Here is a 21,736-nt window from a genome sequence, read left to right on the forward strand (position 1 = left end):
GAATAACAATCCCTTTAGTAAACAAGTAATCATCTGGCGTCGCTATATCGACGATATCCTATGCGTATGGGAGGGGGATGACTCATCAATCTGTTCCTTCCTCTCTTATCTAAATACCAATGATAGGAACTTGACTTTTACACTTGTGTCTGATCCACTCAGTATCAATTTCTTAGACCTGCAACTAACTGCAATGGACAACGGGACTGTCTCTACCAAAGTCTTTTTCAAAGAAATTGATGCTAATAATCTACTTATGGCAAGCAGTAACCACAAAAAATCGTGGATTACGAACATCCCCAAGGGCCAATTTATTCGTATTAAACGAAATTGCAGTGGAGAACAAGACTTTGAGACACAGTCTGAATTACTGTTTAACAAGTTCCTGGAGAGAGGTTACTCACGTGCTAGTCTGACAAAAGATCTTAATACAGTCCGTTGTATGGATAGGCAATCAATGTTAATCCCAAAAAATAAGGATGTTGAAATTAATGACCAGAGTAAATTGATTGAGGTACCTTTTATTACGACATATAATTCTATGAACAAGAAAATTGAAAGGATTATACAGCGTCACTGGGCAATTTTATGTACTGATCCAGTCCTGGGTGACCGAATTACAGACGCTCCCAAATTTATATACAGAAGGGCTAAAAACCTGAAAAACACACTAGCCCCTAGTGATGTGGGTTCCAATCCTGTTAAACCATCCACTTGGCTTGGAGATAAGCCAATAGGGAACTTTCAGTGTGGGAAGTGTTCTACATGTAAATACATTCACCCAGAGAGAAAAACTTTTAAGTCATTCACAACTGGTGAGATTTTTACGATTGATTCATTTATCAACTGTAATTCCACATATGTGGTCTATATGATTAACTGTGCATGCGGCCTGCAGTATATAGGCCGCACAAAAAGATGCCTAAAAACTAGGATTCAGGAACACATTAGGAACATAAAAGTAGGCTATGAGAAACATAGTCTCTCCCGTCATTTTGCACTACACCATAACAAAGACCCTTCTACTCTAAAATTTAAAGGTATCAAAGTAGTTCCCAATGAAAGAAGGGGAGGTGATAGGTTAAAAAATCTCTCACAACAAGAGACTTTTTGGATATATCAAATGAACTCATTGAGCCCTAAGGGGTTAAATGAGGACATTGATATATGGTCTTTATATTAGACCACAGTCTCTATCTATTACCATTGCTCTCAGTTGTCCCTGAATCTTGAATGATTGTAATTCTGTGCCTCTAACTTTGGCTCTTCTCTTTCAGAAGATTCATTCTTCATGCGCCGATTTTATATGTTATATGTATAATTTTTGTGTTATTTGACCTAGATATGCAATGTTATATATTTTATATTGAAATGATTGTATTTTTAAGCTTTGTGAGACACAGCATTTTGTGTTTGTAATCACAAGCAATTAGCTACACATGTAATCAATGATACAGCAATTAGACACCGCAGCTTTGATTGGAGGAAGTTTGGTATATATATGCACAACCTCCATCATTATGCATACACTCCCTGAAGAAGTAACCTAGTGTTACGAAACGCGTTGGAAAGAAGGGTGTCTTTGCTCGTTTCCCCAAAGTATTTTGTAGCGTCTCTGGACACTGTCAGTAAGCTTATTTACTTGACGCATGTGCGCTGTACACTCCGATCGGTTGGGAACTTGACACGCACGCTGTGCGTTCCAGGAGAAGGTTGCCGGAAGCTGTTGGGCGATTTGTGACGTCATCGCCGGGCGCCCCGCAAGAAGCCCCGCAAGAAGCAACACGCCGCTTGGAGCCGTGTGCTCTGGGACTCCTACTGTAGGACATTCACACAACATTGGAGCCCACAACAGATGAGACGTTTGCTGACACATCCCCTGCTGTGATCCCCGCAACTGTAAAGTAAGAAGCAGACGAGACGCTTGCTGTTACACCCCCTGCTGGTACTTACCAAGGGTGCTACCTCCGGTCATCACATGGTGTGGTAAACCTAACAACCAACTGCTTGTAACTATTACCTTGATGTACGCAGATTTATTTATTTTTAACCATAAAGTCACGTTTTATACTCTATTACACTATGTGCGTTGTGCGCCTTGTCTTTCTGTTTTTTGCCGAGTCCATCACCTGATCTCAACCCGATCGAGCATGCATTTCACTTGCTGAAGACAAAACTTAAGGCAGAAAGACCCACGAACAAACAACAACTGAAGACAGCTGCAGTAAAGGCCTGGCAAAGCATCAGAAAGGAGGAAACCCAGCGTTTGGTTATGTCCATGCGTTCCAGACTTCAAGCAGTCAGTGCCTGCAAAGGATTCTCGACAAAGTATTAAAAATGAACATTTTATTTATGATTGTGTTAATTTGTCCAATTACATTTGAGCCCCTGAAATAAGGGGACAGTGTATGAAAATGGTTGCCATTCCTAAACGTTTCATACGATATTTTTGTTCAACCCCTTGAATTAAAGCTGACAGTCTGCACTTCTATTGCATCTCGGTTGTTTCATTTCAAATTCATTGTGGTGGCGTACAGAGCCAAAATGATGAAATTTGTGTCAGTTTCCAATTATTTCCGGACCTAACAGTACACACAAATTTAGCTCCCCCTTTGGACGAAGGGCTCACTCCCATTCGTGCTCCTTCACCTTCCCTACTTCCAGGGGGATTATAAAATGATCACCCTCTTTAACATCAGCCTTCTGCTGTTTCCTGTCTTGGGGAATCACTTAGAATTTGAACTCACCCAAAACACGACCTTTCTGTCTCAACTAATCATATTACAAAACAGAAGGCAGTGTAATAACATGTAAAGTCTAATAACATGTACAGTATAATAAATGTACAGTATAATATACAACGTATAACATGTACAGTATAACATGTACATTTTAAGTACAGTATAATAACAAGTACAGCATAAAATGTACAGTCTAATAACAAGTACAATATAATAAGTTCAGTATAACATGTACAGTATAATAACATGTAAATTATAACATGTACAGTATAATAACAAGTACAGTATAATAAGTACAGTATACTATGTACCGTATAATAACACATACAGTATCATAAGTACAGTATATTATGTACAGTATAATAACAAGTACAGTATAATTACAGTATAATATGTACAGTATAATAACAAGTATAGTATAATAAGTACAGTATACTATGTACAGTATAACAAGTACAGTATAATAAGTGCAGTATACTATGTACAGTATAATAACAAGTACAGTATAATAAGTACAGTATACTATGTACAGTATAATAACAGATACAGTATAATAAGTACAGTATATTATGTACAGTATAATAACAAGTACAGTATAATAAGTACAGTATAATAACAAGTACAGTATAATTACAACATAACATGTACAGTATAGTAACATGTACAGTATAACATGTACATTTTAAGTACAGTATAATAACAAGTACAGCATAATATGTACAGTATAATAACAAGTAAAATATAATAAGTTTAGTATAACAAGTACAGTATAATAACTACAGTATACTATGTACAGTATAATAACACTTACAGTATAATAAGTACAGTATAACAAGTACAGTATATTATGTACAGTATAATAACATGTACAATATAATAAGTTCAGTATAACATGTACAGTATAATAACAAGTACAGTATTACATGTACAGTATAATAACATATACAGCATAACATGTACAGTATAACATGTACAGTATAATAATATACACAGTAGAATATGTACAGTATAAGAACATATACAGTATAATAACATGTACAGTATAACATGTACATTATAATAACATGTACAGTATAATAACAAGTACAGTATAATGTACAGTATAATAACATACAGCATAACATATACAGTATAACATGTACAGTATAATAACATATACAGTATAATAACATATACAGTAGAATATGTAGTAGAATATGTACCGTATAATAATATAGACAGTAGAATATGTACAGTATAATAACATATACAGTATAATAACATGTACAGTATAATTAGAGGGTGGCTCCAATAATGTTTCGTATGTTATCATTTTCAAAGTGTATTTCTTCAAAGTGTAGAAAAGCTGTTGAGGGTTGGAACAGTGGGGTTATATTTATTTATATTTAGTACTGCATTATATGGCAACATGTTTATTTTGAAGTGCAAAGACAAACAAAAGTTTGGAGCCAGCTGGACAAAGTTGAAATATGGGTTGCTCCGCTGGCTGATACTTTACACCTCATACATCGACCATGGCCCCTTGCAGACGCACTTACCAGCACACCTTCCTACTGTCTCTGTACATTCTTCCATCTACCAACTTACCATTTAGATTGTAAGCTCTTCGGGGCAGGGACTCCTTTTCCTAATGTTACTTTTGTGTCTCAAGCGCTTATTCCCATTATGTGTTATATTATGATGTCACGTGTATTACTGCTGTGGCGCGCTGTGTACATGGATGGCGCAATATAAATAAAGATACACATCCAAAATGCGATGGAGGTAATTTATTGCATGATGAAGAGTTTCAGCACAGGGACGGTCTACGTTTCAGTCCTCACGAGACCATCATCAGCAGCAATGAATAAACAGACATCATCCCTAACATCAATACACCTCCCTCCCCACGTAAACACACTCCCGTTCCGCACTGGGTGGTGATGTGAACGGAAGTTCGCACAGTCCGTCGCCAACTTGGTTGTTCCCAAATCTGCATCACGTGCCAGCGGGTAGTCATGGGACCTTTGACACCAAACATTGAGCTGAAGCCCCGCCTGTACATTGCATTACACGCTAGATATTTTAAAGTGCCAGGAATGACGCTCTACCCAAACATGCTGTTCAACAACGCACCATTTTTACGTGAGTTCCACTTTAATGCGGCACAGGAAATACGGCGTTTTCCACTTTTTAAGCGTTAATATGGTGCGATTGTAAAGTGTCGGTGTACACCGGCATTATCTCAGACTTTGATTTCATTGTAACCTCCTCTCTTTATTTGCAGCTGGATTCCATCTCTGAAAAAGGGACCAAGGGCGAAAAGGTAAAAATCAATCTTACAAAGGATTATAACTGATCTCACGTTTGCATGTTAATGACTGTCCATGAAATTAGACCTTAAAGGAAAGCTGCATCCTTTTAAAAATGTAACCATACATACACCCATACATATAGTGAGTCCTCGCTTACCGACGTCCCGTTTACCGACGGATTCCTTATACGACGCCGCATAATGCAGTCCGCCGAACGTATTATCCGATGACGGACCCGCTTATCCGACGGTCAACGCCGCCGATTAACATGGACCCGCAATCCGACGGTCTGTTAAATGATGGCGGTTTGCGGGACGCATTCCGTCGGATAAGCGAGGACCGCTTGTACATTCACACATACACACATGCTAGACCAGAACCACTTAGACCCGTTAAATCAGGGTAAATATCACCAGATTACCTAAAATAGTAACGGACGTTATATTCACGGAGTTTAACTCATATCCACTAAGATAATTATATGTAAAAACAGCGGCTGTACTATATCTCATTAGCATATGGTTAATGTTGGGTTAATTGAGTATTACCTGACTTTATTTGGGTCTTACATATAAGTGGCACCACCTCCCTCCAGACCCTGGGGGACGGAGGAGCGAGACACCTGTGCCCAAAGAGAAGCACACCTGAGATACCTAGAAAAATATTCAAATTTGAATATGCAAAGTATATTTAAATGCATAAAATTAGCATATATCACAGGTATTTCAGGTGTGTTTCTTTCGTTAGGACTCTAGTAAATTAGGTCACTCCCTCTCTCCAATTGCCCCGGCTTCTACTTCTTCTGGAATAGCACAAACCTGCCCATTGTCCCACCTTTTCTTTCATCTGGTGTTTAAAAAGGGCAGAGATAAGAAAATATTATAAATAGCATGTTTTTACTATTCCAGTAGGTTACAGAACAAGACAATGTTTTTTGTTTTTGTTTCTCATCTAACCCCTTAAACATGTCACTGCCATTGGTTTTCATCTTAAAATGTACAGTACATGACTGCCAAGAAGTGCAACAGGTTTAATAATAATAATCATAATAATAATGTTAATCATGTGCATTCTCTGACTGGGGAGATGGGGAGATGCACCAGAGATAACAATACATTGACGTTCTGTAATGTTCGCTGCTTTCCTATGTTCTTTGTGTTCATCTAATAGGGAAGTCCTGGAGTCGCAGGGAAAAATGGCCAGGAGGGCAAGATTGGTATCAGTGGACCACCAGGGCAAAAAGTGGGTACATTTTATTTCAGCTTATGGATTATGGTGTGTGTGGTGTGTGTGTGTGTGTGTGTGTGTGTGGTGTGTGTGGTGTGTGTTGTGGTGAGTGTTATCCATAGGTGCTTGCACATTTGGGAAGTTAGCTGGGTCAGTACACTGGTAGTGAATATGATGCTGTCTTGCCGGTTACGTCCAGTAAGATATAAGAATTTCAAGACATTTTTTCTTACCTTGAAGGGTTCATTTAGCTGTGGACATTGCAAGATCTGTCCACATGTAATTAAAACCAAAACCTTTCACAATAAGGATAATACACAGCGCTTTAAGATTAATACATTCATATCTTGTCAGACCAATTTTGTGATACAGTATATCTCCTGATCTTGGTTGTCATAAACAAATATGTCGGTTTAACAACCCGAACATGGAAAGTACGCATATTGGAACACCTGAGATTGATAGCTAAACAAGACATGCTGCACCCTGTGGCTAAACACTTCACTCTATGTCCCAGTGGCTCTTTGAGCATTTTCCGGTATATTCTCTGGAACACATTCCTCCACCAATACGTGGGGGAGACAGGGTTAAAACACTGTATCAACGAGAAGCTCATTGGATTTTTATTCTTAATACATTACATCCGAATGGCCTAAACAGTGAATGGGACCTCATGTGTTTTCTTTAGCCACTATGGTTACATCTCTGTATATTTATATATTTTTTTCTCTTGTATAGATTAATGCATTTTGAGCTAATATTCATGTTCATCAAGTTTTATCTTTGTATAGATGAAAAATATCAGTTGATCTGCAGCTTCTTCCATACTTAGCTCGTTCCCTTTTCCTCTTTTTTCTTCCCGTTCTGCTATTTTCCCCCCGCTCTTCCTTTTCTCTCCCTTTTCCCCTCCCCTGCCTTTCCTGTATTTTCTACTTTCCTTCCCCCCCTCCCCACCCACCCTCCCCTATTTAAAAAATGCTATGAAAAATTGGAGACAGTATCAATATTATCCAACCATGTGTTAGTCCTAAACACTCCTCTTTCATAGAAGAAACAATCCTCTATAGAGCTTTTTTGAGCAGATTAATAGTCATGTGGAGACTTCCCAAAGGTCATTAGGGATATCTTTTACATAGGCCTGTTCATAGGTGCACTATCACAGTCACTACTGTATCTCCTAGTGAAGATTCTCCACATTTCTTTCCACTTGTAACCATTACATCTTAGTGTTCGTCTACTTCTTATTTGGTGATTATTCTGGACCCAGGGTCATGTCTAGGGTATGAATGAACCCAGATAGCTTCAACTCAGCCCCCTTTCCAAAGCACACCAAGCCCTGTTATATTTTCTTCACTTTATTAGGAAAGGAGCAGTATATACAGGCACTTGTGGATGTAATGGTGTTGTGAGAGTGCTTCTCTATAGGTGCTTCGTAATTAAGGGCAGGTGAAAAGAATTGGCCTTGCCATAGGGGTGTAACAGATGGGTGCTGTACTCACGGTCTCCAAAGTGGAAAAGGAAGTGAGGGGGAATGTGGGTGAAAGGAATAGTCTTGGGACAGACTATCTGTGAACAAAGACAGGGGGGGGCAGACTAGCCCATTCTGAGAAGAATCTCAGAGGTTGCTGTAGCAACTCACTGGCTACCTGCTCACAGGCAGAAAGGGCAACATATTGATACATCACACAGGCACTGTGTGTGTGTGGAACAAATACATGCAGCTGAACTTAAGGAGCTGACGAGCAGAAGCTGCAAAGAAGGGGGGGGGGGGTGATCAGAGAGAGCAGAAATGGGCTTACTTGTTCTATGACAGCGATTTACCCTTCATATTGAACTTTATTTCCTACTGATTAAACATTTCTCATGTTATACACTAGGCCTACAGTAGTTTACACGATCTTCTCCCTGGACGATACAAACGGGGGGTGGGGGGGGGGGGGGGTTGTAATAGAGAGACAATAGGGTGTCAATAGATTAATAAATCTGTGGTAGGGAAATATACCTAATTTGCTTAAAAGCGGGATCATGTAGTGCATTTTAGAGGACATTGGCTCAGGGGAAATCTTATGTCCTGAAAGTGTAGTAGAAGCATGGCACAGTCTCCCAACAAAAGAGACAAATGCTTACATTACTGCACAGGTACACACGTAGCCTGACTAACATCCCAAATGGCAGAAAAAGTATTTTGCCAAGGTCTGGCAATCATTGAGCCACAGTTATACCGTTAAGACTTGCCGGGAGAGCGGGACTGTAGCTAAACATGCTTGTGTAAGGAACATTAGTTGTGGTAATTGAAATATACTACAGTATATAAATGGTCAAGAACTAAGATACTGTATTTGTAAATGTGTTGTGTTGCTAACATAGCAATATAATGCAATGAATACGCTGATAAGTCTGGTTTTTCTTTCTAAAGTTTTCTTTGTTTATCTGTTATTTTATTTAGGGGGAACCAGGTCAGAGAGGAGAAGCTGGAAATGTGAGTGTACTGTCACAAAGTGGTGCCTGCAAAATGTTCAACATCGGGGTTCCTGGCTCCCTCCTTTGGGAACCCCACTCACACCACATATTAGGAATAGTCAATGTATAAACCTTGTGAATGACTTCACTTAGCCTCTTCTCTGCCAGAAATTAACTTAATATTTGCCTGGGCCTCGCTATGGAGGGGATGGGAAACCCCTCGTTTAACACCATGGCCCATATTTACCAGGCTGGGCTTTTGCTTAAGACACCTTTTGACACTGAAGATGTCTCATGGCCTGTACGGTACCTTCTACCATCAGAAGATGTCATATGGCAGAGCACTGCTTGGTAAGTAAGGCCCCAAATATATTGGGGTCTGAGCCATAATGGGAAACTATGTTTTTTTGTTACATGGGATTGCAGGCGGTCAGTGGGAAGAAGGGAGATCGTGGAGATATGGGGCCAATGGGACCCGCTGGACCTACAGGCCCTCCAGGAGTACAGGTACTGTACGGTCATTCTCTGTTATTGGGCCGCAAACACAAAGGAAATGAATTTTTGAGAACGGGGAACAACAATAAATAAAGGAGTGATAAAAATCTCAGTAAAATTACATAAGGGGGGCTTTATACCATACTGTATATCAGGGGTGCTCAAGCCCCCTCAACAGGTCAGGTTTTCAGAATATCCCTGCTTCAGCACAGGGGCTCAATCAGAGGCTCAGTCTTTGACTGTCAAAGTCAAAGACTGAGCCTCTGATTGCGCCACCTGTGCTGAAGCAGGAATATCCTGAAAACCTGACTGGGGGGGGGGGGGGGGGGGCTTGAGAACTGACGTTGAGCACCCCTGCTGAGTTATTATTTATTTATTTATAAAGTATTTTACCAGGAAGTAATACATTGAGAGTTACCTCTCGTTTTCAAGTATGTCCTGGGCACAGAGTAAAACAAATAATACATGGTTACAAATAGTTACATAAGTGAGCAGGGTATACATTATATACAAGACATTGCGTGCACAGTTAAAGAAAATATATATTATGAGCGTATGAAACAGTTACAGACCAGATTAAAATGTGAGACAGCCTTAGATTTGAAAGAACTTAAACTGGTGGTGGATGTGAGAGTCTCTGGTAGGTTGTTCCAGTTTTGGGGTGCACGGTAAGAGAAGGAGGAACGACCGGATACTTTGTTGAGCCTTGGGACCATGAACAGTCTTTTGGAGTCTGATCTCAGGTGATAGGTGCTGCATGTGGTAGGGGTGAGGAGCTTGTTCAGGTAGCTGGGTAGCTTGCCCATGAAGAATTTGAAGGCAAGACAGGAAAGGTGAACTTTGCACCTAGACTCTAGTGATGACCAATCTAGTTCTTTGAGCATTTCGCAGTGATGTGTGTTGTAGTTGCATTGGAGAACAAAACGACAAATTGAATTGTAGAGGGTGTCAAGTTTGCTAAGGTGGGTTTGAGGTGCCGAGCCATATACTATGTCTCCATAGTCAATAATTGGCATTAGTATCTGCTGTGCGATACGCTTTCTGACCAGGAGACTTAGGGAGGATTTGTTCCTGTAAAGTACCCCTAGTTTGGCATAGGTCTTGGTTGTCAGGGTGTATGTGCATCCCGAATGTTAAGTGGGAGTCATACCATATGCCCAGTGTAAGAGACGTGTTCAGAGTGTACATATAATGGAGACCGATTGGGGTGAAATTATATTTTGGCTTTATTGAGCCTGTTTCTTAATGCAAGCAAAATATACAAAAACACAAAATAACAAACGCCTATCCCTGTTTAAGGGCTAACTTACTTCCCCAGTCCGTTTCTCCAAGGCTGGAGGGATAATCCCATTACCACCCTATTCTCCAAAGTCTCAAGAGATACCTTAAAGCAGGTGGCCCTTCATGTCAGTCTCTGGTAGGTTCTTGGGTCCCCTGTGTCCAGGAATATAAGTCTCTGGGTCACATCACAGCACAGCCTTTCTGCTCAAGACCTCTGTGTGCAGGCTTCCCTGCTTTTCTCTTGTCAGCACCCTTGTGTACCGAGGAAAAATCTCCTTCCTGTTTCTGGGAACAGGCTTTTATACAGAGCTGTGATTAGGCAGTGGTTGATTGCAGGTGTGCAATTAACCAGCACACTGCTGGATTAGAGGCAAGCCTGTTAACAGGGATAAGACCCTGTTACACCCAGGTTTTTAAAACTAGTGACAGGGGTTAGGGTAGTGTTAGTGTTGGTTCTAATCTGGAGCTCAGTCTCTGGAAGCTTTAAAAATGTAGTCTTGGTCCCAAATACCATTGTTACAGCCTTGTCAGTGTTTAAAAACAGTTTGTTGTGGGAAATCCAGTTTTCGAGTCTCAAAAAGTCAGACTGAAGTATGTGTTGAAGGTCAGAGAGGCTATGGCTGTGTGCATATAGGATTGTGTCATCAGCATACATGTGTATTGAGGCATCCTTACAAGCTGTGGGAAGATCATTGATGAACACTGAGAAGAGTAGGGGCCCAGACCAGAGCCTTGCGGGACACCACAGGTGATATCCAAGGGGTTGGAGTTAGAACCTGAGATGGACACATGTTGGGATCTACCTGATAGGTAGGACTGAAACCAGTTTAAAGCATGCTGCCCTTTTCAAGAGCTCTGGAGTTTAAGCAGGATAGCATGATCAACAGTATCAAAAGCCATTGCAAAATCTAGGAATACTTCACCAGTGAGTTGTCCCTGTTCCATTCCACACTGGATTTCATTGCAAACTTTTAGCAGGGTAGTTATGGTGGAGTGTTTGGGGCGAAAGCCTGATTGGAATTGGCTAGGGAAATTTGTCTTGGTGTAGTAATCGCTTAACTGGGAGTGGACACATTTTTCCATGACTTTGGATAGAATTGGGAGAAGTGAGATTGGCCTGTGGTTTGAGACAGTGTTTTTGTACCCACTTTTGAAGATTGGGACACATGTTGGGATCTATCTGATAGGTAGGACTGAAACCAGTTTAAAGCATGCTGCCCTTTTCAAGAGCTCTGGAGTTTGTTAAGCAGGATAGCATGATCAACAGTGTCAAAAGCCTTTGCAAAATCTAGGAATACTTCACCAGTGAGTTGTTCCTGTTCCATTCCACACTGGATTTCATTGCAAACTTTTAGCAGGGTAGTTATGGTGGAGTGTTTGGGGCGAAAGCCAAATTGGAATTGGCTAGGGAAATTTGTCTTGGTATAGTAATCGCTTAATTGGGAGTGGACACATTTTTCCATGACTTTGGATAGAATTGGGAGAAGTGAGATTGGCCTGTAGTTTGAGACAGTGTTTTTGTCCCCACTTTTGAACATTGGGACAACTCTGGCAGTTTTCCAGGTCTTAGGGATATGGCCTGCAGACAGGATAGAGTTGACTATGGAAGCAATTGGTTTGGCAATGGCTGGGGCACTAAGTCATAGGAACCTAGATTTTAGTAAGTCAGGTCCACATTGGCTGCTTAGTTTTAATTTGAGGAGCGCTTGTGTAATTTCCCTTTCGGATACTGGGCCAAATTGAAAATTGTGGGCAGTGTTGGGAGGGGGTGGGGCTATGTGGGTACTCCCAGGATGAGATTCAGGTTTGTGGTTTGGGCTGTGTTTCGCTAATAAGCTAGTGGCACACCCCACACAGTAATCATTGAATGCACTTGCAATGTCAGTGGGATTTGTCAGAGTAATAGCCCCCTTAGTGATATTACTTGGTTGTTGATGGTTAGAAGGCTGGAATATATTGTTGATAACCTTCCAGAAGTTAGCTGGGTTTGATGTATTCTGGTGGAGATTGTCAGAGTAATATTGTGCTTTTGCATGCCTTGTTTGCCTTGTGCACATGTTCCGCAGGCATCTGTTGTGATTAAGATCCTTGGTAGTGCCAGTTACTTTGTAGCTTTTCCACAAGGCATCCCTGAACTGGTAGAGTGCTATAAGGTCAGTTGTAACCCATGGAAGGTGGGCCCCCCGTACTCTTATTCTGCGTAGTGGGGCATGGGTATCACAGAGTTTTAAGAACCCGGATTGGAAATAGTCGAGCGCAGAATCAGGGTCGGGAATTAAATCGATTTTGTGCCATGGGCAGTTGGTAAGGTCATCTAGAAACTGTTGTGGGTTCAATTTTCTAAATGTTCAAGTGAGGAGTATCATTAGCAGTGCTGTCTGAACCATATGCTTTCTGTATATCCGTGTTATTAGTTCAGTGTGCGGGAAGCGTTAACCACAACAAATCTCGTATTTCAGGGTACTTTTTCATCGGGTGAAATTCAACGTTAAATTCAAAATGTCTAATTTCTCTTCACCGTTGTGACGTTCGGCTGCATTTTGAACTGTAAAAAGTTTTGAACGAATTTTCAAACTTTAAAAAAAAAAAGTTTGATTGAACAGCAGGCGAAGCGAACTCGCCCTTCAACTGCATTAAGGTTAAATGTGTGTCTTTCTTTTTTAAGGGGCCCGCTGGAAAAGAAGTTGAAATCAAGGTAAAATCAAACACTCCTAATGATAGAAAGGGAGCTTTACTGATAACATCAAAGGCAAAATGTAGTTAATTTAGCTTTTTAAATAATTAAAATGGTTGTTACTTTTATAAATATTTTCTTTATCTGCGTTTGAATCCATTTAAATGTAAGATACTTTTCAAGTGTAAATGTATTTCTCTTAATAAAATATATGTTACTAACCTCTTTCCTGTTACAGTATAGGGCGTGCAATGTAGGTACTGTATTAAAGAAATACGATTAACAGCAGCGATAGTTCCAGGCTTCAAAAAGATTTTTGAATTCTGCAATCAAAAAGACTAAGAGAACAGTCTTTACAAGGGTTTTGAGTAGCTTTTCTATTAGCACCTTTTACACTGGGTGGTGGATTTATCACATGATTAACTAATAGATCACAGTTCACATTGTAATTGAATTTATAGATATTATTTCTGTCATTTGCTTTTAAACACATTGTTACACATATTTCACTTTTTTAGGACATTGTTATAAGTAAGCGCCGTTGCAATCACATTTTTTTCAAAAAGATTTTACCTGGAGTGTGTTTGATTATGCTTGGAAAAATAAACTATCGCGAAACTAAAAGTAGCACTTTGACACTACAATTGGGGGAATAAAATAGAGGGTAAAAATCTAAATTGGAACTGAACAAAAACTAAAACACAGTTTATACCTCCCATGTAGAGGTATACATGGGGCTTTACCACTCACTATCACCAGACATATATTGGGTGTGGCTTAGTTTCTGCCAAGTCACCCTGTATCACATGATGGGGAGAAAAGTAATTCTGTGTGACCCCCACACAGTTAACCCTCTAGGATGCTTAACTCTTTAACTACTAGAAGTCCCTAGCAGGGGGGAACTACACTTGGATATGCTCAGACAGCAAGACAGGATTAAAGGGCTAAACCACAGTGACCTGGCAACCAGGGAGTGGAAGTGGTCTGCTTTTAAAGGAAGCCATGGGGAGTTTGCATGGGGCGGAGTGAGAACAGGTGGAAGCAGCAGGCAGCAGAGCGCAAAAGTATCCTGCGGCAGTGGCGCTATCCAGCACCTGGTTCAGCTCACACTGCTAGAGCTACTCTGAATTGTGGAGGTTGTGGGTTCTGATCCGGTTGGGCCTGACAATATTTAGATTAAACAAACAGGAAAGCCTTATGGTGTAGTTTACCTGTTGCACTGATTCCCATTGTAATGTACATTATTAATTTATCCAAAAAAACCCTAACCTTCATCTCTTATCCTACCCCCAAACCCGTTAACACCTACCCCAGGGCCGAAACGGTCGCAGACAACTGTCCCTCGGCGGCTGAATGGCCGCGGCGAAACTTATTAGTCCCATTCCATAAAACCCATGCTCAGTGTCAACTTAAGGTCATAATACCTATTTTGCAACCCTTGATCAATATCTACAAATAACGATTAATGAAGCACCACCAATATTGACAGATGTTGACCCCAATTGTAGCTCAATGCACTGTAACCATCATTGAGAACCAATAGAGAAATCGCTCCAGTATTCCTGTGAGATAGAAGGGTACACACAGAATTAGCATTTCAGGTGCAGTGAAGTCTTAGGCTGCGGCCATAGTAGGCGAGACAGCGCGAGCGGCGTTGCCCACGCCGAAAACAAATGACCTGAAGTCAATGCGCCCGGCCACAGTGCGCGCGTGAACGTGCATGTGGGAGGCAGCGCTGCACAAGCTTCAGGATTCAAACAAATTTGTTTTTACGGCGCGGCGACCGGGTCACGTGAGCAGTTCAGCCAATGTGGGCGACACACTCACGTGACGTAACAGGCACGCCCTCCAGTCGCGCAAACCTGCAGGCCACAGATCTTGGGAAGTACAGGCCCGTGTGACGTCACACGCTCGTGCTCCTGTACTATGTCCGAGGCCTTATGTATTGGAACTGCTGGAAATTCTGGAAGAATTGTAAGTAGAGTGAGTAGAGAAACTTAATATCATTGTAATGCACCAAGCTCAGGCTGCAACACAATTGTTTCCTGCATGGCCACTTATTTTCCCTTCTCTGTTTGTTTCACAGGATATAGAAAGACTGTTTGAATCATATGGTATCAAGGTCAGTACAGTCTCATCTTTGAGTGCAGTAAGTGACAAGCATAAATACATTACTAGTTAAATAAATATACAGGACCTAATAATCCAAGATCCTAGATGATATAAATTGTGATGTACACATGCAAAAAAGTGACTAATAAAAATCTGCTTATGGCCTCTGGTCCAACTGCAGATGTTTTCCAAACAAAAGAGATGTAGTAGGGGTAATATATATAATAAAAACACAAAAATCACAAATTGTGACATAAGTGCTAACAGTGGTGTGAAAATAATGAGATCACTGAACTCACATGTTTAGAAGATAATGGTACTGTATATAGATAGAGATACAACTCTAGGTCAAATTATCCTTGATCCAAGTGAACTTGGAGCAAGCAACTCCAAATGTATATGGAAAAAAAGAAGCAGCAAAAAGTAGTGCAAAACGATTTATCAAACCGAATGGAGGAGAAGTCATGGACTTAGACGAAGATAAGCCCAGATTGACTACGCAGAGTCGCAGGAGGAAGAACGCTGGATCCTTGTGGTCCTCCTTCTTTGCATCTGCCCAGTTCATTGACCGCGCAGTCCGATGATTTTTGGAGAAGCCACCTGGCAATCCTATATGTATACTGTCTATATTTGCGATGTATCTGAATTCTGTTGCCAGCACGATGAATATATATATATATATATTTTTTTAGCAGTGTATTGTGGGATTTGGTTCTGGAAAGTTAAATACCATATACCAAGCAGTAATAAAGTCTGTTCTTCCGTATGTGTTCCTATTGCAGCTGGCTCTGCTGAAGGATCTGACTGACCATCTCATACAGAACGGAGTCACTGATCTTCTTCAGCAGCTCACAGGTTCCAAGAAAGACCGGACCACGAAGAAGAAGCCGGGGTTGAAACACACAACTGTGAGTTACTTTTATAGTGAACGGAGATTGGCCAAAGATTGGAGATATTTAGTCATTAGATGTGTAAGCCTAACTGTCTCCACTGCCATGCGTGGTCACCTGACCAAGCCGGGGGAGTGACACCAAAGAGTTAACACTGCGGTAGGTTCCATTGGGAAGCATGGACACTCCGTAGCTCCATTACGGCAGACAATGTTCCTGGCGCCCGGACTTTTGATTGTTCGTCTGCGGCACCGAGGGCAGTAATCCGTGCTACGGCTGTACTGTATGACTCCGCCAGTGCAGCCTCTGATACATTCTGTGGATTCCTAAGGTAACAGAAACATTATAACAAATTCCAAAGCAGAGATGCCGAATAGCATCTGACAATAGAACACAACATTGCAGATACATATGGGAAAAATAGCACATGCACTAAAGTTTGTTTAGTTGAAAACGATCACTTCATCAGACTTGGTTTGTTGATTTTATTGACTTAATGTTGCAACGTTTATACTTTGTGGATATACCAGTACAAGATGATTTTAAGATGTAAACAAAACAGTTTTGAGGGTCATTTCCTCTTGCGAGTTTTGTTTGTTTGTTCATTTTAATAAATGCAGCAGTTCCGTACCTTTAAGGCAATGCAAATATCTAGTCTGCCAATCGTTCTGTGTTCCGGTGATCGATCGGGGAAGATCCTGCTTCCCATGTCATGCAATATGGCCGCCTATTTCAAAAGAGGTGTGGGTCCTAAATAGCTGCCATGGCAACCCCCATCAATGTAGCCCACATCTTTGGCATAATTGGATCCCTCATTTCCTTCATGGCCACTCTCTTTTTCCATCATGTGCCATGGATTGCCGCACTATAGCCTTCGGTCTTGCCCCCCCCCCCTGCTTCCACAGGTAAACCTGGCACTTCCTCCCAACTTCCTCCGCCTCTGGCACCAACTGCCGAAACCACTAAGTATTTTCTCTTGATAATGCATCAGTAACACAGTTACATACCTCCGGTATGTGCTTTGTCCCGAACCATATGTTAAAATCAATGCACCTTGAAACCAAGTGCCTCAGAAGCCTTACCACTGGAGGTGAAGCAGCTGATAGTCTCATGATCATCTTTACTACCCATATATTGTCAGAACTCGACAGAACCCTCCAGGCCCTGGGCATCTGCACCAATAACCCCACTGCCACCACAATCGGGAACAATTTCAGGAATGTTAAATTGCTCAACAATTCCATACCCACCCAAGGCCACCTCCCAGTGTATCATCTACCTGAAAAGAAGGCCCCAAAACCCGCTGACCCTGAGGTGTTTGTGAAAAGCTGAATAACTTTGTTTTCCACCTCCCCTGCCTGCAACAACTTCTATCCATTTTACCTACCCAAGAACTCTATCCATACTCCTAGGTCCTCCTTCATCTCTTTTGATACCGTTATGAAGTAGTGGGGTCTTTCTATCTCAGCCATAGCTGCTGCCAGTCTTATGCAAAATACCTGCCCCATCACCTTGCATGGAAATGCCAGCCTGCCTACCAGGGAATTAAACGCCCTAAGAGTAACCTTCCTAGACTTTGCCACCTCCACAACCATCTCTGCAAGATCCCTGAATTTACCTCCAGTCAATTGAAACGTGGCATGTCGATTTTAATAGTGAACCCCAAGTCTTATACTCTGGCAGCAGTTTTAGGGTCCAATTGGCAATCTCCCTAAATTGCCTTACTAATGTTCCGCAAACCATGGTGCATCAAAAAGTCACCCAAATAATGAGGCACTCCATCATTCCCCGGCACCTTCCCAACTTCCCAATTTAGGAATGAGCTAAATGTTTCAAAATAAAAACAAGAAAGAGAACATCCCTTTAGGGGGCATAAATCGACAAAATGCTCCCCTTCAAAGAAACACCCCAATAAGTGAAAAAAGAGTTCAGGTGAATTGGCAGCAGCCAGAATGCGAACTCGATGTCCGCTAAGAGACACCTCACCAAATCCACCTCCCGGTCAAATGAAGCATCGGACACATGGAATAGATGCTTATCTATCGCATCGTTTACAGATAAACCCTATGGGTATTAAAGGTGATGTATAAGGTGATAGTTCCCCGGCTTCATCTTGCGAAATACCTCCAATGGAGAGACTCTCAACCCATTCATTGAAGGGGGTGTAAATGGGCTTGTCATCCTCCTCAGTGCCACCTCCTTACTCAAGTTATCCCAAACCACACCCGTATGATCTACTGATTTTAGGTTTCTTAGCGATCGACTAAACTTCTCATCCCAAAAAGAGATCCAAAAGGATTGTGTGAACCCATCTCAGATCAAACTTGATACTTCCTTATTGGCATAATTGCCTAGCCAACCCTCCATTGTGATGAGCTTCACTGGCGTCCTCGCCCTTCTTGACAATCTCCCTGCCTGATCCAACCTGCCAACTTCTCTTGCTCTGCTTAAAACACCTACAAGCTGTGTGGTTATCCCCGTACTGTGACATTCATATCTGCAATGACATGTTGTGCCCCACTTACATTGAGACTTGTCATAGGGCCAGCAAACCCAATTTTTTCCCCCACCGACTGCATTGGGCACTTTGTGCTGGTGGCCAGCCCTTGAAAGGAGGAAGGACACTGAGGGCTCATCAGTGACAGCCATAAGTTCATGTCTTTTAGGACCCATCGACCATGCTTTTGTATAGCCATCCCGTGCCTTAACTCCTCATCGTACCTCCACCAAGCTGCACACTCGTAGATCTTATACGCTGATCACAATGTGTCCAAGTATTTGAACACCCCAATGCAACTGTTTGGTGACTTCTCTCCTACTATGCTGGCCAAATGTAGAAAACCCTCCAGCCAGTTCCCGAAAAGCTTAGAGACCTGCTTCTTTTTCCTCATCACTGCCTACACCTTTCTGTTTTAGCTATTAAATCCTTGTATCCTGGTAGCGTTGTCCATATCTCCACAAATTCTCCTGCCCACACCTCTTTTGTTAATTCTGGAAGGTGAAACTCTATTGGACTGGACAGACGTAAGTATGATTCTTAAAAACCCTCATCAGACATTGGTCTTACCGCGTCATTTCTCCTGACTCTTCTACTGCCGGTACTACCTCGTTACTGGTCCCAGGGGCCACCCCAGCACCTATCTACTGACTAATCCTATGAGCCTGTTTGCTTGTACATGGCATATTATTACTTCCCCCATCTATGCTTAACAGATCCTGCAGCAGAGCTGGGGTTGACTGGTTGCTGACCATAGCCGTGCCCTGGGCCGCCATGCAATCCAAACCTGCCGCCACCCATAACTGATCTGTGTGCTGCTCCTCTGTCCTGCTGTGGTACTTTCTGGATGCCGACTCCCTACGTGTTCCCAGTTTCACGCCTGCAGGAAAGAAGGTCTGGGGCTGTTCCATGGGCCCATCCTGCCATCATTGAATAGGAGAAAGGCTCCTCCTTCTTACACCACACCTGGATTCGGTCCTTCCATCAGCCTTCTTTCTCCTGCTCATGTGCTCATGAACCCTTGTGCTTCCTGCCTGCTCCTCCCCTGTGCATGGAGATCTCTCTCCTCCCTGTGCAGTCTGTGCCTGCAACGTAGGCTACTCCATCTCTCTTTCTCTCCTGCCCGGAGTAAATCTCAGCTTTGGGCAGGTCCTCTTGACTGCTTCCAGGCACGATTGACACTTCCTGTTCCCATGCAGAGGCCTCTACCAGTGCAACTGCCATGGCAGCAGGGGCAGATTACTGTGACCGGCAGACCCCGAATCCAGACTTCCCATGCTGCTCCCTGCCCTTCCTTACCACTTCCCGTCAGCTAACTCAGAGAAAACTTCCTTCTCTCCCGTTTCCGTCCCGCCGTCACTTGACCTGATGCCACCTGCTTTGTGTTCTCCGGATCAGCTGCGGCCCTCGTAGCTCTTATACTGGTGTGGGGGCATTTTTGGGTAGCCTTGCTGGATACCTTCTGCTGCTTCTGCCTTGTTCATGCTGGTCAGCCTACTGCCAACGAAGGCCAGAGAGGTAGGACCCTAAAGTGCCTTCTTTTAAATATGCCTCACAGGCCTTCCCTCATTAACCCCTGCCTTACATTACACCACACCCATACCAAAGACCAGGCAGAGGTATAAAAACTCAGGGTCCCATGTTGCCCCTTTTGTTAACTATGAGTCATCTCTCACTTGAATGCTATTTCTATGTATGTTTGTCTTATACTTTGTAACAACTTCCACCTGACTAAGGGGTCACCCCAAAACAATTTGCTTTTCTCTATCATTAAAGATCTTGCAATTGTCCCTCTGACTGCAGGCTCCTTCATTGTGCGTGGCAGACCACCAACCTTTCCAGCTACTTAACCCATATTGCAGTAAGAGACATTTAGGCCCAGATCCACAAAGCTCTGTTAAGCGACTTCATGTGATGTTAACCTAACTTAATGTCACATTAAGCCTAATATCGTATTGTATCTTCAACGGCGAATAACATGACGTTAAGTCATGTTTTCTCCTGGAAAGAACATTGCGTTAACTAAAACACCCCTTAGTGATAGTGGCATGCAAAAGAGGCATTAACGGACCTTTGTACAGTAGGACCCTTGGGACCTCTTTAATTGGGAGTTGGGGCACTGGTAGTAGAAGATCTGTATCTGGTTCCTGGTAGCAGCCCTACCTACTCAGCCACTTACCTTAAAGGGATTGGGTTGTAGAAACACCTGTTTTAACTTTAGTGTTACATGATCATTTAGTTATTGAGCCACGTGTCCTGTTTCTGCACAGAGTGCCTCAAAGCAGGAAGTTTCCAATGAGACAGACAGAAGTGAGGATGAAGATCTGGTTCCAAGTTTGGATCTGGAAAACACGCTTACTGAGGAGGTGACAGTGGCACAGACTTTAACTCAGGTACAGCATGCTGAAGAAAGCTTAATGAAGAATTGCTTTTAACCTCTTCGGTGCTGAAAGGGCTTGCAATCCCATGTGGAATATTTTAACCTACTGCTAACAGGCCTCTCAACTTTCTCCTTTGCAATATATTCCAACTGTTGCAGCTAGAGCCATTTCACTTTCTCCCAGAACAGACCCATCTTATTCCCTCCTTAAAACCTTCTCCTGGCTTTTCCATGAAGTTCCATATAACCAACAAAGTCATCTTTCTTATCTTCAAGGTTTCCCCCCTGGTTTGCTTCTCCCTTTCATCTCTTGCTATTCCCATGCTCGTCTCCTGCGCTTTGCTCATAACTGTCTCCTTTCCATCTCTTCCACTCTACCGCTCTCTCGCATCTGAAACCTTCTCTACCCATTTTAAGTGTAAACCTAAATACACACATTCTGAATGAAGCATTCAAATAGCCTGAATTCATGGCTACTGCCCCACACCCACAGTCGCTCCTACCAACCACTGTGGTCAAGCACTGCCATCTACTGCACTTATTCCCTCACCTGCTGTCTCTGCATGTCTCCCAACATTCCACTAAGATTGTAAATTCTTCAGGGCAGGGATTTCCTTTCTAATTTTATTTGCTGCACTTCATTGTATCATCATTTCCTATACTGCATTCTCTCTTTTGTAAAGTG

At 42.2% G+C, this 21,736-nt stretch overlaps 1 protein-coding gene across 1 annotated transcript in view; it reads left to right on the forward strand.

Annotated features, from left to right (window-relative positions):
• Positions 1-21,736, forward strand: part of LOC142494625 (uncharacterized) — a 439,963-nt gene that overhangs the window by 177,264 nt on the left and 240,963 nt on the right. The window contains exons 58-65 of the mRNA XM_075599056.1: positions 5,008-5,046; positions 6,206-6,277; positions 8,709-8,741; positions 9,149-9,229; positions 13,164-13,193; positions 15,259-15,294; positions 16,067-16,192; positions 20,942-21,064. Coding sequence (XP_075455171.1) covers positions 5,008-5,046; positions 6,206-6,277; positions 8,709-8,741; positions 9,149-9,229; positions 13,164-13,193; positions 15,259-15,294; positions 16,067-16,192; positions 20,942-21,064 — 540 coding nt within the window. The remainder of the gene's footprint in view (positions 1-5,007; positions 5,047-6,205; positions 6,278-8,708; positions 8,742-9,148; positions 9,230-13,163; positions 13,194-15,258; positions 15,295-16,066; positions 16,193-20,941; positions 21,065-21,736) is intronic.

Source organism: Ascaphus truei, chromosome 5 (assembly GCF_040206685.1).
Source record: "Ascaphus truei isolate aAscTru1 chromosome 5, aAscTru1.hap1, whole genome shotgun sequence".
Classification (NCBI taxonomy): domain Eukaryota; kingdom Metazoa; phylum Chordata; class Amphibia; order Anura; family Ascaphidae; genus Ascaphus; species Ascaphus truei.